General features: G+C 42.1%; 1 protein-coding gene across 1 annotated transcript in view; it reads left to right on the top strand.

Annotated features, from left to right (window-relative positions):
* Positions 1–1351: 1351 nt before the first annotated feature.
* The window catches only part of SDHAF3 (succinate dehydrogenase complex assembly factor 3), a 34297-nt gene continuing 17628 nt past the window's right edge, over positions 1352–18020 (top strand). Inside the window, exon 1 of the mRNA XM_084279768.1 lies at positions 1352–1516. Within this exon, the coding sequence (XP_084135894.1) occupies positions 1355–1516 (162 nt within the window). The 5' untranslated portion in view covers positions 1352–1354. The remainder of the gene's footprint in view (positions 1517–18020) is intronic.

Here is an 18020-nt window from a genome sequence, read left to right as displayed (position 1 = left end):
TCACAGGCCTGGCTGACACAGCCTGGTTAGTGCAGGAGCCACAAAAGCAAGCTCCAGCAGAGGGCTTAAGCAGGCCACGAAGGAAAAGGACAAGTAGAAACCACCACACAGGGTAGAAGGAGCAAGTAGAAAGCTCTACACATGCAACTGAAGTATGGTGGTCGTTTTATAAAGGAAGACTTAGAGAAATTCTGTAAATGAATGCACCCTGGGATGATACCAAGGAATTGCATCACTGTGAATAAAGCCGATAAAGCAAATCAGTTTTAAAATAAATTTTTTAAAATTTGAACATACTGAAGGTCATGGGGGTAGCCAAAATGCATTAACTGCAGAAATCCTTCCTCAAATAAGTGTCTGCAGAAAATACAGTTTGAAAAGAGAGCAAAAGAAATCATTTTGAGGATCATGCCAGCCTTGCCAGGGCCTTTCTGCCCACCCTGAAAGTATCACAGGCAGGAAGAGGACTGGAAGCTGCCAGTGAGAAAAAGTGAAGCTATAACCTTTTTCCTTTATTTCATTAACTTCTGTGTTACTAGGAACTTCAGTTTTCAATCAGTGAAGTGCTTGGGAGAATAAACATCAAGAAATACTCACAAGTTAACATGCTGTAGTTGGGTCTTTCATTTCTTGCTCACATATAACTCAGGCTTTTGACAAGGTAGTACATTTCTATGACACTTCTGAGCACCCCGGAAAAGTTTAATGCTCCCTGAGCCTATGGAAATGTTTCCTTTTTGTTTTCAAGTGTTAATGATTTGACTAGCTGGAAGGAGCTTAACAGGCACCCGTGATGAGGATGGGCTTTGGCCACTGCTGCCACCGTCCGATTTTCAAGACTTTTTTTTCCAAAATACCCACGACTGTTGGCATTTGAAGATTTTTTTCCATGTGGGTGGCTTGGATGTGATGTTAAGACGGCTGAAAAAGCTTTATGGAGAGTGGGGGAGCCGCAGCTCGGGCTGCAAGTCGGAAAGCATGAAGTGGGAGCTTGGTGATAACAACGTGGCAGCACAAAGTCCTGAGCAGCCCCATAGAAACCGTGAGATGTTTTATGACGTCTCCTCTCACCCACAGGTAAAAACATGCAGATAAATAAAATGTAAGGCCATGAATCTCGGGTTTAATGAAATAATTAATCCGCACCAAATTCTACCCCGGTAGAAAGTGCCCAGCTCTTCCCTTTCTGCCACATAAAGCAGACGTTTAGTTTCAATAAAAGATCCGGCCCTTCAGCCGACGAGCGGTACTTCCCTCCCGGTGCCGAAAAGCCGCGGGCCGGCGCTCGGCCCCCCTCGCCCCGCCCCCGGTACGGCCGCCTCAGGGCTCCGCCGGGACCCGCTTCGCCACCGCCATGCCGGGTGGTGCGCGGGCTCTGTACCGGCGGATCCTGCTGCTGCACCGGGCGCTGCCTGCCGCCCTGCGGGCGCTGGGGGACCGCTACGTGAAGGAGGAGTTCAGGAAGCACAAGGCCGCCGGGCCTGCCGAGGCCCAGCGCTTCCTGCGGGAATGGGAGGCAAGTGCCCGCCGCCCCGCGAGGGTCTGACCGGGGCGGGCCGCCACCCTCGGGTGGCTCCGAGCATGGCTCTCGTTGCCGACCGGCGCTGTGCAGCCGCCGCCTGCCTGTCCCGGCCTGGATCGGCGGGATCCCCCGCTGCGTAGGGGAAGCCCAGGCGCGACCCGGACTCCCGCCCTGGTGAGGGGGAGCGGCCTCTCGCAAGCCGCCCTTTAACCGGCGGCCGGACCCTGGCTCGGCGTGTGTCAGCCGTGCTGTTCCCTGCCAGCTGCCGCTCGCGTCGGTTAAGGGTGTGTGTATGTGCCGTGGCGAGGGAGGTGGAAAATGGCTGGTGGCTCCTTCGCTGCTGATTGCCATCGAGGTGACGATTCGTGTGCTCGGAGGGCACACGCGTTGCAGAGCGGTAACATTCCTTGTCGTGCTGCAGGTTGTGTTTTGCGGGGCTTCCCTGCTTGCCTCACCTACCTGTGAACCTACCTACCTCACCTACCTCTCCTTATGAGGAGAGGCTGAGGGAGCTGGGCCTCTTTGAGCTTGGAGGAGACTGAGGGGTGACCTTATTAATGTTTGTAAATATGTAAAGGGTGAGAGTCAGGAGGATGGAGCCAGGCTCTTCCCAGGGATGGCCAGTGACAGGACAAGGGGCAGTGGGTGCAAGCTGGAGCATAGGAAGTTCCATGTGAATATAAGAAAGAACTTTTTCCCTGTGAGGGTGACAGAGCACTGGAACAGGTTGCCCAGAGAAGTTGTGGAGTCTCTTTCTCTGGAGACATACAAACCCACCTGGATGCGTTCCTGTGTGATTTAGCCTAGGTCATCCTGCTCTGGTAGGGTGATTGGACTCTATGATCTTTCCAGGTCCCTTCCAGCTCCTCATGTTCTGTGATTCTGTGTGACTGTACCTGTGCATGCACAAGGGTGCATAACAGAATGGCAACAATTATATCATTAGCTATATATGCTTACATAAAAAATGTACACACAAGAATATCGGTATAATTTGTAATAATGCATTATATAAAATGTGTGTATGTATATAACTACATGCATGGCTAATTGTGTCATTATAATTAGCTAAATACACAGGTAGAAATAGCTTCTCCATGAACTTCAATAAAAGTTTGAGTGACATTTTTTCAGAGTGAAGAACCCCTATGAACATTTGTTTCTCACCCCCGCGCTGCTCCTCCTGAATGCAGTGCTTGGGCAGAAAAGCAGGTCACTCACAAGCAATTAGGATGTAACAAGTTTCAGGAGCAGCAGAGGAGGAGGGAGGCTCTTGAGGTGCCTTCCTCACATGCCTGAACTCCAGCAGGTGCTAGCATATTCATAGACCCCAAAAAATCCACACATATGTTAAAGGCACTTCACAGATGAAGAGATTTCAATTAGAGCGTGAAATCACCTGCAAGAGACAGATCTATGGACAAGCTTCCCAGTAATGTTCATTCTCACTGAACTAACTGTTTTGGTTGTGGTTTTGAATCTCAAAACTATTTTTCTTTCTGCCTTGGAAGCTGGAGGTGTCCAATGCTTCCCCAGAAGGGTAGCGGGGGGAGATCTGACCCATGTCTTCTACCTGTTGTAGCTGAAACCTTGGGGGTAAAGCAACTCCATTATCCTTGCACTGGGGTGTCAGGAACCAGCAAGGAGAACACTGCTTGGTGTTCTATTCAGAGGAAAAGGATAAATGTACTTTAATGGCTTCTTGCCAACTCCTAGATCCTGAAATCGGGAAAATTTTTATCTGCATCTCAAATACCTGATGATCCTGTAATTCTCAATTGCTGTTTAGTTGATGTTGCCAAAATGTTTCCACGTCACTGCTTCCAATTTTAATATGACCTAAAAGGACAAGTTACAGGTTACTATTTTCAGTGCTAAAAATCTTCCTTAAAATAGTTCTAGAAAAGGAAGAAAATTTTCACATTGAAATATCTTTAGTCCTTTCTGTGAAGTAAAGAAATAGTGAACATGTCTCTCTGTTTCAAAATGTTTCAAAAAGATTATAGGGAAAACTGGACAAAAAATATACTACAAGGAACAGAAGTCAGATTTTGAAACCTGAAGTTTAGTACTACTAGCTGTGATGTTCAAGGAAAGGAAAGTAATAACTGAGTATGCCTGTATAAAAAACTTTGCAAGCATGTCTTCTAACAAGGTGCTGGGAAATACTAGCAGATAGTTAATGTGGCTTGTCTGATCTTTAATTTTTGTTTTGTTCTGGGATTTTTTTTTTTTTCTCCCTCAAATAGTAATCTGTTTCAAGGGTGGAATTTAATGCAGTCTTTTATGTTTTTTGGCCTGTAGCACTGTGCATCGTATGCTGTGCTGTGGTTCCCAGACCCTTGAAAACTCCAACTAGATAACTGAGGAAAGCAGACTGTAGACAACTTGGATTAGGTAACAAAGGAGGAGGCTCAAATTCTTGTTGGAGTCCTCTTTGCACCCTCCCTGGGCAGCATGACACTCTTTTAATGAGAAGTAGTCTGGAGGCTCTAGAATGGTTCTTGCAGAACATACCAGCATACCTGCGACGCGACCCGTTCTTGACTCAGGTGGTTAGCACTGCACGAAGCAGTGATACGCTGCTTCACGTGTGTGAACCTTAACTGTACATCTTCTCTCCATATCTGTTTTTATGATTTTACCAAACAAAACAAATCATGACAACATTAATATAAAATGATGTTTATATTCCTTGTTAAATATCCAACTTCCATCAGGAAAAGTTCTTTCCTCCTGTCTTCTATTGCATGTAGTGTTGTCTGGTACGGAGTGATGGGATGTCTCATATTACAGAAAAATTGTATTCATAATTGTATATTTAAGTAGTACATCTTAATGTATATTCACTGGAGGGTAATCATTATGGATATGATGTTTCTTGACTTTGAATAAGGACTGCAGTATGAATTTTAATCTTAATAAGCTACCCCAAATGCTTTTTGAATGAAAATTTAGCAGGACAACTTATTTTAACATGAAACTACTTGACTTTTGTTAAAACTCTTCAGGATTTTTTTGGATAGTCAGAACTTTTTTGTGTGCTTGAATGTACTGCTTCATAGTCTGTGTTTGTGTTTCTTGTCCTACAGTTTGGTTCCTATTTGTTAATTGTTTAGTTAACAGGCCAGGCATTTTAATTGTCTTATGGCCATGCCAAATGATTTTTTTTTTCCTTCCCTTGGTCTTTGAATCATGCTGATTCAATGAAACTGGGCACATTGATTGTTTATCAGAGAAAATAAGCTAAGCAAATTTCCTTGATTTCTTGTGAAATGTGGTGAAAAATGTGTAGGATTTTACTGTTAAAACCTTTCACAAGACCTCTTAAAGGAACCTTAAATTTACAGGGCATTAAAGCCGTATTTCTTTAATATTAGGTTCTGCCGATGGCTTTTGGGAGGAACCTGACTCTCAGTGCAGGAACTGAATGCTCAGCCTAATTCTCAAACAGGGCTACAGGCATTTTGAATATCCTTACAGTCCACTAAACCACAGGTGGAACATTAAAGAAAGATTTCTAAAAATAACTTTATAAAGAAACAGGGGGTGGGAGGGAGGGCTAGAAAGGTTCCCAGATTATATTGTTTTAGTATGTGAATGATTTGTATCATTTTCGTGTAAAGGAGATGAGAAGGGATCCCCTTGTTTGCAGTGCACAGAAATTGGTGCTAGAGCCTAGCTGCACAGATGGCTAATGTCATTTTATGGGAAACCTAAACTGACCTGTTTGCGCTTACAAAATAGGGAAGCTATCCTTTGAATATTCTTGGGATCTTAAGTGAAAAAGACTGATAGAAATAATCTTCAAGTATGTATGCATCTATATAATGTCACATTTTTCCTGTCATTGGTATTAGATCGATGCTTCTTGAAACCCACTGGAGAGTATTAAATGGGGGTTGCACAGAAAGCAGGCTTTGTTGTTCAGGAATTAGGGTTGTTCAGGTAGATTCAAATTAAGTATATAAATTATTAATATTGGTTCCTTTCTATTTTCTAAATATTTAATATTTTAATTAAAATAATTGGTACTCATTTACAGGAGATGGCTGATATAATTAGATTGATAGTGATTATTACCTTGGAATGCCATTGAATTAATGTTGACAGATATGATAAGTGAATTAGTTCAACAGTCTTCTAATACTGTAGCTGATGAGAATGCTTCCTTACGAATAGGTAATATTATGATTATATTGATTACTTTATTCCAGTTTACAGATAATATAAAATGTAGAATATTTAGCTGACTAACTTCAGTAATCATTTGTTTTATACCATTTAAGTAAATGATTTTAATTTTGAAAATGACTATTTTATATTTAGCTTGTTTATAAAGCGTGACCCTGTAGATGGGAAGATCTGGACTACCTTGAGATGAGCAGAATCATTGTGCGGGATTACACGGCATTTTCTCACATCTAATAAATTGAATAAATTGCCTTTGAAATGCTTTGGCCGCTCTTGACTCTGAAAGCCTTTTTATAAGCTTTCAAATGAACTGAGACTGATTCTGGAGCTGGCTGTGGTATGCTCTGAAGAAAGGTGACTTTTTTTTTCCTTTTTCATTCGTGATAACAAATCTGGGCATTATATTGGCAAAATTAAGGCAGAACTGTATCTTTCTGTCTGGAGAACCTGGTCGTGTAGCCTCTCAAGAATGGCTAATTTTTTGCATCAGTATGATCTTTGATATGATGCAATTAATTGTCAGTCATCAAATTTGTTTTCAATTGCCTATGTCACTTGGAGCAATTTAGTTTGCTGGGATGACTGTGGGATGGTCTGATGATATTTCCCAGGACATAGTTGTCCTGATACATCTTTTTCTGCTCATGACTGGATAGACTTAGAGAATTTTTCACTTTTCAATTCTTTGGGCTAGTGTGATCTTCCATCCGCTTCTTGATTTATTTTTGAGCTTCTGACATTCAAAAATACATTGAGGTGTTGAAAGTAGAATTTAAAGAGCAATAGCCAAAGAAAGTTGGATGAGTGGAAGAGGAAGCTGTGGCCAGTACTGGAGACAGGCTGGGGAGGGAATGGGTGGTGTGCACTGCCCTTCAGCAGATGCGGAGGTTGCGTGAGTCCAAAACCGCTGCTGACTTCTGTATTCCGCTCTCAGTTACAGTGAAGTATGTTATATAAGTGATCTTTTCTTTGCCTGACAAAGAAATACATTTTTTGGAAGTGAAATATGACTTTAGGGTTTTTGCCATTTTATGACTTTTATTAAAGTTGTGAAATAGGATTTAAGAATAGTATTTCATTGTAACATTACCGGATACATTGGAATTTGCTTTTAGAGATTTTTATGGCTATCTGGATGAAATCCTTCTTATTAAGAGTAAATTCCTACTGAGACTCAGGTATTTAGCCCCCACTTAGGGTGTTCTCTGGGTATTAATTTGTAAGAACTAAATTGGAGACAATTTCCTCTATTTTCTTTGATATTTCTCAAAAGGCAGGAAAGAATTTCTCACTTTTCTGAGAGCTGCAGAGTTGTGGCTGACAAATTGAAGAGCATGTGGGATTGGGGTATGACCAGCCACAGGAAATCAGCCGCCTGCTCTGACCTGGTGTTCCTGGTGGCCTGCTTTGCTGTAAGATGTGAAGTCTACCTGTGTAACATGGCAATTTTACCTTGGTGCACCCATGAGTTGGTGAATTTCCTGAAGCAGCATTCATGTGAAATTGTCTCTTTGAAAAAAACCCCAAACAATAAAGGCAAAGGTTGACCACATGGATTTGTATAGCTAAGATTCTTGGTAGTGACATCCTTTTGGTGTTATGGCATTGCTTCCATCCTTTTGGTGCTCCTTCAGATTTGGTTTAGGAAGGAGGAGCTGGTGTCCATTCATCTTGCATGGAGAATCCAGGTGGTCTGGGAGGTTTCTCATGCAGAGAGACTTGGGATGACCTGATGGATACCTGCTAGCTTGCATGTGGTGCACACCCATCATGGGAAGGGACATTCAGAACTTGTTGTCTGGAAAGTGGCAAAGTGGCATCCTTTTTTTTCAGATTCAACTGCCCACTGCTACGGCCAGTTTGGGCGCCCCTTCTCCCTCCTACCCCTCCACCCCCATACATCTGTGGTGTATGTTATGTGTAAATACACTGCTCCTTTTTTCTTGGGTTTTCTTTTTTTTTGGTTTTGTTCATGGAAATTAAGACTTAAAGGCAAATACGAAATTTTGTTTTACATCTTTACTATATTTTCCAAATTCAAAATTTCATAAGCTGTGGCATCAGTACTGTCAATATTTCTGTTATGTTACTGTGCCACTTATCTCTGTGATACCCGTGATTGCATGTAGCTGGTCAGGTGGCTGTGCTGACAACTGTGCCTGCAGGAAATACTATCTGAGTTGTTGGGGTCACATCAGTTGGTAATGTCAGTTGCTTGTGTATGTCAGCCACCTCAGGTTCTAATATGTCGCAAGGAAATTTCCACTGAAGTGATGGAACTGTGTATAAATATGTGGTGTGCAAATAGGTGATTAAATTTCAGATGATTTGGTCATTGCATGTATTGGTAAAGCATAGAATATGCTTTTGCTAGGTAAAGTGTGGCATTAATTAAATCCCAGTTGAGATTTGTTTGGCTTCTACAGCAGTGTTTGTTAGTTATGACTTAAATGGGGAAGTTTAAACTGCTGTGGAAGTGGGATAAATCTCTGATATGCCTAACATTTTATTCCTTGCAATGAATAGTGCTGGCTTTGGAAATGAGCAGGGCATAATTACATTAATGCTCTCAGCTTCGAAGACACTCTGCAAGTTTCGTGTACACCTGCTCGTGGATACTTTCCTAATGAGCCACTATTGCCCATCCCCTGTCGGAAATCTCGCTGCGATCTGTTGAGGATACCTGCACCTGCTGCCCCACTAAAATGCCTGTATACAAATGCACATAGCATGGGAAACAAGCAGGAAGAATTAGAGATCTTTGTGCAGTCACACGGCCACGATCTCATTGCAATCACAGAGACATGGTGGGACAGCCTGGATGGCTGGCACGTTGTCATGGATGGCTATGTGCTTTTCAGGAAAGACAGGCTAGGGAGGCGAGGTGGAGGGGTTGCTCTTTATGTGAGATAGCAGCTATTCAGCTCCACCTGGGGAAAGATGAACCATCAGTCGAGTGCTTGTGGGTAAGAATCAAGGGTCACGCTAGTATGAGTGACACTGTTGTGGGTGTGTACTATAGGTCCCCCGATCAAGAGGAGCGGGCTGATAGTACTTTCTATAAGAAGCTAGAAGTAGCCTCGAATCCCAGGCGCTGGTCGTTATGGGGGACTTCAGTTACCCAGATACTTGCTGGGCAAGCAACACGGCCAGTCGTATGCAGTCCAGATAATTTCTGCAGTATGCTGAAGACAATTTCCTGCTACAGATGGTGCAGGAGCCTACAAGGGGAGGGCGGGTGCTGGACCCTGTTCTTACTAACAAGGACGGGCTTATTAGAGAGGTGAAGGTCGGGGGCAGCTTAGGACAAAGCAACCACGAAATGATAGAGTTCAAGATCCTGAGTGGAAGAAGCAAGCCAAAAAGCAGGGTAGCTACCCTGAATTTTGGAAGAGCTAACTTTGATCTCCTCTGCAACCTATTAGGAACTGTCCCGTGCGCTACACAGTTAGAAGGAAAGGGAGCCTGTGAGAGCTGGGTAGCATTTAAACAGCACTTCTTCCAAGCACAGGATAGGTGCATCCCTTTGATTAAGAAATCGGGAAAGAGAGGCAGAAGACCTGCGTGGATGAGCAGGGAGTAAACTCAAAGGGAAGCAGAAGGTTCAGGAACTGTGGAGACAGGGTCTGAGCACCTGGGAAGAATATAGCGATGTTGTCAGGGCCTGTAGGGATGCAACTAGGAAGGCTAAAGCCCACTTGGAAATTAAGCTAGCAAGGGACATAAAGGATAATAAAAAGAGTTTTTTCAGATAGGTGAATAGTAAGATGATGACCAGGGATAATGTAGGTCCCTTGCTGAACGAGGCGGGTGTCCTGGTAACCGGGGATGCTGAGAAGGTGGAGATACTGAATGCCACCTTTGCTTCGGTCTTCACTTCAAAGGCCCCTCGGGAACCCCAGATCCTGGAGGAAAGTAGGAGTGTTTGGGGAATGAAGAGCTTCCTTCTGGTTGAGGTGGGGGTGGTCCAGGAGTGGCTCAAAGGGATTAACGCACACAAATCCATGGGCCCAGATGGGATGCATCCATGTGTGCTGAGGGAGCTGGCGGAAGTGATTGCTGAGCCGCTCTCTATCATCTTCGATAGGTCTTGGAGAACGGGAGAAGTTCCTGAGGATTGGAGGATAGCCACTGTCACTCTGGTCTTTAAAAAGGGCAAGAAGGAGGATCCAGGCAACTATAGGCCAGTCAGCCTCACTTCTGTCCCTGGAAAGGTTATGGAACAGCTTGTTCTGGATGCCATCACCAAGCAACTGGAAGAGAACAAGGTCATGAGGAGTAGTCATCATGGATTCACCAAGGGAAGATCCTGGGATGCATCAGGAAGAGTGTGACCAGCAGGTCTAAGGAGGTGATCCTCCCCCTCTACTCTGCCCTGGTCAGGCCCCACCTGGAGTATTGTGTCCAGTTCTGGGCTCCCTGGTATAAAAAAGACAGGGATTTCCTGGAGAGAATCCAGAGAAGGGCTACGGAGATAATTAAGGGCCTGGAGCATCTCCCCTATGAGGAAAGGCTGAGTGAGCTGGGACTGTTTGGCCTAGAGAAAAGACGACTAAGGGGGGACCTTATTAATGTTTATAAGTATCTTAAGTATGGGATACAGGGGGAAATGGCCAGCCCCTTTTCAGTGGTCTGTGGAGACAGGACAAGGGGCAGTGGCTGCAAGTTGGAGCATAGGAAGTTCTGCACCAACATGCGTAAGAACTTTTACACAGTGAGGGCAACAGAGCCCTGGGACAGGCTGCCCAGGGAGGTGGTGAAATCTCCTTCTCTGGAGATATTCAAGACTCGCCTGGATGCCTATCTGTGCAATATGTGCTAGGGAGCCTGCTCTGGCAGGGGGGTTGGACCCAATGATCTCTCAAGGTCCCTTCCAATCCCTATGATTCTGTGATTCTGTGATTCTGTGAGTAGAGGTTTGTGGCAGCCAGAGTGTGACTAGATCCCTAAACAGGAAAATGGGGATGGTCAGTAGTGGTAGAAGCAGAACCAGCGATGGAGCAGTCACAGCATTGCCAGTTTAAAAGGTAATTCAGGTTTCCATCTAGTGGTGGTATAAAATTCTGTCCAAGCCGTGGGAGACAGTGTATGCATAACCGTGCCAGCTGACATACTGCAGTACTTGTGCATGCATTTGAAACTCAGGAAATCAGAAGCCTTTATCATGTATACATTAGATCTGTGACAGCATGTAATTCTTAGGGCCTCCAGATTTTTTAGTTGGAGCTATAATGATGAGGAATCTGTTACTTTGGCAGTGTGCATTCAGATCCCTGAGTACTCTTTGAATGTTTGTCTTATTTGCTGCAGTTTAGCCTGACTCTGCTTTTCTTTCAGTGTTTCTTAACAGCCATTTCAAAAGGTTTAACTTGGTACAGGCTGCAGGAAGAAAACTGGTGTCTTAAAAAGTTGTCTTTAAATTGTATGTCTCTAAGCATGTGTCTTGTTAGAGTTCTTGTTCCTCTTAGTCTTAAAATAAAAAAAGAGAGGAGCTGGCTCTTGTGATTGCTTTGCCCCCATCTTGGTGTTCCAAGACTGTCTATTTTTTATTATTTAAAGTATTTTACAGTAGAATTTAGAGAACCTTACCAAGTTTGATTTTCAAACAGAGGTAATATCGAGGTAACCAACCCACAAATCTTTTGAACTTTGTTGTATTTTCAGACAATGTAGGGGATCAAACAGACAAGTTGACTATGAATTGGAATTGCAAATTTGTAAGGATTTCTGCTTGTTTGTAATTTATTGACACCTTCGTTCTAGCAGTTGTTTGGTACTTGTGTGAATATTGTCGGTGTGTAGTGTTTTGTAAGCATGGTAGGTTTTACTGTGTTGTCAGTGCATTTCCACTATCAACACTGTAAACACTGCCAACTTTCCACAAGTGCTGTCAAGTACCATATTTTGTAATTACCGCAATAATATTATGAGTGCTGTAATTGCACAGGCTGCATAGATGTGCTTTTCTGTCCTGTGTAGACACAAAATGGATATTTTCTGCGAGTTAAAACGGAATCTGGAGCACATCTGAATAATTTGTTTTGAATTTTTTTTTGCCCTTCTTTCAGCGTACCACGAGGTGTCTGCACAAGTAGCGTTGCACAAATTGGGGGATGTTTTAGAAGTCTCAGATGTGTGGATCACATCTGAATCTAGAGCTGTACTTACAGGGCTGTATCTGGAAACACTACTGTGTTGGGACCCATTGATGGATGAAGGCCTTTTTTTTTATACAGTTCACTAATTCTTCAGTTAGTTAATCTAACGTGTTTTCTACAAGAAGCTGAATCTCAGATTTCAACTTCATAATCTTGTGTTTAGTGGTATTTTTATCAATCGTCTTATTGATTTGGCTGTATTTTCCTAGTGCAAACAGCTTTGGCTGTTTCAATGCAGAAGCTGACTGTATCTGCAACCAGACATCTTCTGAGTGATATCCTGCTGTTTATGCGACTCACTCCTGAGTGAAAATTTCTGAGCAGGAAAGTTCTGCTGAAACGTTTGTATTTCTCCATTTCAAAGCCACTAATTTCAAACGGCTTTTTTTGATGGATATGACTTGGAAAATATGTCTAATCATGGTGTCTGATAAAATGTTTGAATTTATAGGTTTTTAAAGGTCATTTCCAGAAGCAATATTAATGAGGTACTTCTAAAAAAAACCAGTTCTTACACTGAAAGTAAGTTAGAGGTGATACTAGACCTAGAGCTACTGAGTGCTGAGTTTTAGACTTGATGATATATGGGGAGCTTCAGTCCTGTTTATGTGCTCCTTTTTTGTTCTTCCAGGGATATTAATGAGTGACAGAGCAGACTGAGGCAGAAGAGGGTATGAGGCAATTCCTCTCCCTGCTGCAGTAACTAGTTAAATCTGGACAATACTTTCTAAATTGATCTTGCAACCAGATTTCAAGACTGGCTAGCAGCTGAGCCCTAAATGTAGATGTGTATTCCCTTGCTCCATGGGAATTCCTGAATGATGTAAAATTGATAAACTAGTTTTATGCTATTTTATACCACTTTTTTCTTCTTCCTGGAGTATTCCCTAATTTAGAGGAAATGATGAACAGATCACTAAGTCACTACAACTTTTTTCCTTTTCCTGAATCTGAACTAGAAGCAGCTGCGTAGAAGGGTTTGAACTGAAGTCCCTATAACCATTGCTTCTTTGGAGATGGCATCACTGAAGGTATTGAAGTTGGTAGTATTGATAGCTGCATAGAATCAACCAGAACAATAGGTTTATTTTCTGTGGATCACCAAATACCATTTAGCTCATAAGCACTTTCTTGCTTTTTATGATCGCACAGTGGAAGCACATGGTCTTTGTAATAGAGTTTGTACGCTGTTTGATGTATGTGCAGCCTGTACAGAGGCAAGAATTCACATTACATCAGCAGGCTTTGAAACTTCATCATCATCTTCCTCTTGCGTAGTCTGAGAGCTGATTTTTTGACTTGATAAATAGAAAGAATCCTTCATGTATCCTGTAGTTTTTGAAGTGAACACTCGATGGCAGCAAATACTTAAACTGAGGCGGCTTCTTGCCGTGCTAAGGAACAACTAAGCTATAAAGACGGTTTTTCACAGATTCAATTCTTGTTGAATTATTTATTAAGGTGCATGCTGAGATTTGTTAATGTACTGCTGCAGATGTTGAGAAGACATTTTCATTCAAAAACTTGACTGTGGTTTCTATCTGGTTTAGCCATAATGTTTCCATAATGTGCTTTCTGGTTTTGGTTTGTATAGGGGTAGTTTGCTACCCCAGAAACAAAAAGCAGCAGCTACCCCAGTAGTTTGCAGTGTTTAGCGTGGCCAGCCTTTGATAACCTAGCAGGGAAAAAAGACACCGACAACACTGTTATCTCTCAAAGTGTTGCCCTGGCATTTCTGCTTCCACAGTGATGCTGGGGAATTTGCTTTTCTGATGCCCATTTTTGTTTTTCTCTATTGGAAAAATAGTTTTAAATCTCTGTGATATATCTAGTCTCTCTGATTTTATGTACGATCTCTGTTTTTATGTACTCTTCTTTTTTATGTACTCTTCCTTTTTTAGAGTGCTGATCTCTCATTTTATGATGATTTTTACTCAGGTTGCTGTTCAGAATTGAGTTAGTAGATGAATCAGACCTGCAATGGAGAACCAGCCTAAGATAAGCACCCTGCACTAGCTTCCACACTGCTTTAAAAATAATCCTAATCACGTTCTAGGAACTCTATATAGACTCCCGACATATGACTCTGTATTTTTCAGCAGATATTGGCAAGGTAAAAGTTCCTTTTTTTCCTGCAATTGGAAAGTTTTTGGAGTTCTTCAGAGTCTTTTCCTCACAGTCTGGTGATTAAACAGTGCAACAGGATGGATTTGCTCTGTTCATTCGTATTCGAGCTTTCCTCTCGCATATTCATCAGCTTAAGTACTTTCTTCTTCTGTACTCCTTAGTAGCTGTTTATTTTTGAGGTACTGTGTAGTATTTTGTTCTTTATTTTTCCTATTGCAGTCTTTCTTTGCAAGTTCTCATCTTGTAATCTAGATCAGTAACGTAAATTTTCCAGCAAGCATTCTTGGCCCAGTGAACTACCCTTAGAGCCTCCATCAGTGATTGTGCCAAGGCTGCATCTCAGGCTCTGCACTGAGATGTGCACAGCAGCTCCCCGGTTTTCCGTCTGTAGCCTTCTCATGTTGTGGGGTGCGAGTTGGGAAGTGCTCTGGCCAGGTCTCCAGTGGAGTGATGAGGACACCAGCACAGGGTCAGTCTGAGAACATGGCTTGTGCTCACCAACAGAGGTCTCCCTTAATTTCTAGAAGTCTAACAATTGGTTGATTGTTCATGTTTCAGATCAACAGTGGATAATGGTAGTTGGGTAACCAGCTGGTTCTGTAATTGTTGATCTGATGTCAGATGTTGTGTATTATACATGACATAAAAGCACACCACTGCTTGCTACTGTAGTATCAGGAAGGGAGATAATTATCACAGTAGCTTTCCGCTCTGGCTTTGTCTGAGTAACCTGGCAGCTGAGAAGAGTCATTGCAGAATTCTGATCAGCCATGGTAGGCCCAGCAGAGCAAACCTGGAGGAAATGGAGTCTTGGTATTTAGGCACAAAACTATCTTGTTTTAAAGTTGTGGGGGTTTTTTTTCCTAAGTGATCTGTTGGGCTTTCAAGCCGTTATATGTTTGAAAGCATACAGTAGTAGCTCAATAGGCATTTTTTTTTCACCAAAATAAAAACTTTGTTGTTAATAATGCTGTATCTTGCATACTGTTGCAAAGTACATTGGTATTGCATGGTGCTGTTAAAAGATTTTCTTTAAAAATGGAAATATTGTATAAACCCACATTTATTTCTACTTTCCTTTCTGGACATGGCTGGAACATTTAAGTTGAATATCTCATTTTTCTGCCTCTTCCTAAATGAATATAGCATGTGCTGGTCACCCAGCATGATGCTTAAAGCCAAAAAGCTATCGTCTGCTACAGTCACATGAACTATGCCTTGTAAGAATAGCACCTCATGGAAAGTGTAAGTATGCTTTAGGTACAGCCAGGTTGCTCGAAAATTAAGTATATTCTGGTTCGTGTTATATGGACTTACTCTGTGTGTGTACTTAATTTACAGGAAGTTAAATTTGATTGAATGCTTAGAATTCATTTTAAGGTGTACAGCAGCAAATCATGATATTTGTTGTTTTCTGGGGCTCTTGAAGTGTTACATCCAGTTGGTTGGTTGCAGTGAAACACGCTGGTGAACTTTTTAACATCCATTACCATGAGTCATTGTAAGAATTTAAGAGATCCATGATACGAAGAGTTTTAATCAGATAGCAAATGTGTATTATGTCCTTAGTGGTTTACAACGATGAGGTCTTGTATGGTTGTGGGGTTTTTTCACTAGCTCTGCTGCTGATTGACTATAGGCAGCACTGGGTCATTCTGGTTCATGGGTAGTTCAGTACCATCAGAGAAAGGAGTTACATCGTTAAAAGAAACATCATCATCCTGTCAGCCAAGAAGCAAGTGAAAGTTGCTTTGTGAGTAACAGAAACTCTGATTTTCCTTTTTCTCTCTCTTTTTTTAAAAATTTTAGTGGTGAATGTGATTTTTGTGGAGGGCCTGTCTGCCAGCAGATGCCACTCATTAGCAGCAGACTAGTTTCCCAGACTTGACCAGATAAGAGGAAAATAGTTGTGGTAGACCTTTGTTTTTAGAAACACTGGTGGCAGTTTGCCTGGGATTGCCTTTGTTTTCCTTTATAAGAACAACCTATCCTATAAACAAGTAAATATTTATCTTTTACAATGGAGCTGTTAAAGTTTTGTTTCCTGCTGATGCATTAAACCCCAGGGCTGGAAAAATGGCAGTGCATAGCGTATGATGTGTTTGTTCTTCAAAATTCTGTGTAAAGTGGTATTTTAGTTGAATAGAGTTTGACCCAGAAATCTTTTAGGACTCAGGAAGCTTCATTACAGAAGGATTTTGGGTGGTGGAAAAGTGTCTATATTGGGGTTGTTGAAGAATGAAGAGGATGACAACTTAGAAGGTCAAGTCTCAATGACTTGCAGTAGGACAAGTCCTTATAAAGATGTTAGGCATAGTGAAGAATGGCTGGCTAACTTGTCAGTGCATCTGCCAAGAAAGAACTATGAAGCTGTGAAGTGAAAACTGACAAAGGAGTTCTGGGCAAGAATATTCTGATGTTTGTCTCTTCTAAATTTTGGAAAGACATTTTCCTATGAACAACTGAAAAGTCCTTAACTGCTTGGCAACAACTAGAACATCAGGGTGCTATCAGCACTGCTCTCATCCTAACTCCCACACACGGCATTCCACTCGCTGCTGGAAAGAAAATTACCTCTACCCTAGGCAAAACCAGGACATCTTCTTAAGGATATTTTCTGTAGCATTGACTAGAATCAACAATCTGGTGTTAAAAGGTGTTTCACAAACTGAATTTTCTAGTTGTTAACAACTTCCAACCCTTTAGGATAAGTTTGGTTTATTTTTTCTGTGTATGTCTGTACCACACTACATATATGGTGTATTTCAGGGGCTTGGTGCCATGTAGTTCTTTGAGTATTTAATGGTTATGACCTGCAGCAAAGCATGTTGAAGTTACAACACAATTTCAGTGGGTTTTCCTGAAATAGCAGATGTGCCAGACGTTCTTTTCAGTGGACAGTAGCAAAGTTGTGCTGCCTCGTGTAGGTACGATGTGGTTCATTCACAGCCACCTGATTGGTTGCATCCCTCACATAAAATGGGGAAATGTGCCCTTTTTTTCCCTGAGTTTATGGCAGCAGAATTGTCTGTCCCTCAGAACACTGGTAAGTGGTTTCGGCTGGAAGGCGGCCAGTGTGTGGTGATGCCAGTAGAGGGGCAGAGAGTGAAATTTGAAGTAGCAAAATAAAGTGTAACAAGATGTTGGCTACCCTGATTATGGGATAGTTCCCAAAGGAAACAGAGATCTGTCTGAACAGCTTTTAGGTTAGTAAGAAGGAAAATAATCTTGAAATTGCTGTACTTAGAGCAAAAAATGATGTCGGATAAAGTAGTCAGCTTTCCAGCAGGCTGCAGTTTGTAACGCTGTTGGCTGAGATAGAGGCTGGAGCCTGGAAGGGGGTCTGTTAAATGCTTTACAGTTTTCTTGCTGTATTGTTCTGACTTTGCTAAATTGACACACATCAGATTTTCAAACTCTTGTTATTGAAAGTATGCTGGTGTATTGCAGTGACTGACCTTTCTGTAGCCCACTGGGTTCTTTTTACAACATACTCTACTACAAAAAAACTTGAGGAATTTTTTTGCCGTATTTTCATTAATACTGGAAAGTACTTCTTGTATTAACAAATAAAAAACAAGAATATGAGGAGTACGTAAGATACTCCTAAATTTGGTTCTTTTACTAACTAAATTTTGGGGTTTTTTTTACTAACTAAATTTTTTTACTAACTAAATTTTTGTTTACAAACTAATTTGTTTTTTTTACTATGGAGAACTGGAAATTTTCAAATTGAAAACAGTTTGTATTTTGTTTAAGGAAAAACTGGTTTCTAGAGGAGAAAGCTGGAGAGGGATTGTGGAAGAGGGCAGGTTTAGATTAGGTGTTAGGAAGAAATTCTTCCCTGTGAGGATGGTGAGGCCCTGGCACAGGTTGCCCAGAGAAGCTGTGGCTGCCCCCTCCCTGTCAGTGTTCAAGGCCAGGTTGGATGGGGCTTTGGGCAACCTGGGCTAGTGGAGGGTGTCCCTGCCCATGGCAGGGGGTTGGAACTAGGTGATCTTTAAGGTCTCTTCCCCCAA

This window comes from Gallinula chloropus (assembly GCF_964237585.1).
Source record: "Gallinula chloropus genome assembly, chromosome: 2".
Taxonomy (NCBI): Eukaryota; Metazoa; Chordata; class Aves; order Gruiformes; family Rallidae; genus Gallinula; species Gallinula chloropus.
Note: the sequence above shows the minus strand (reverse complement) of the source record. Positions and strands in the feature narration are given on the sequence as shown.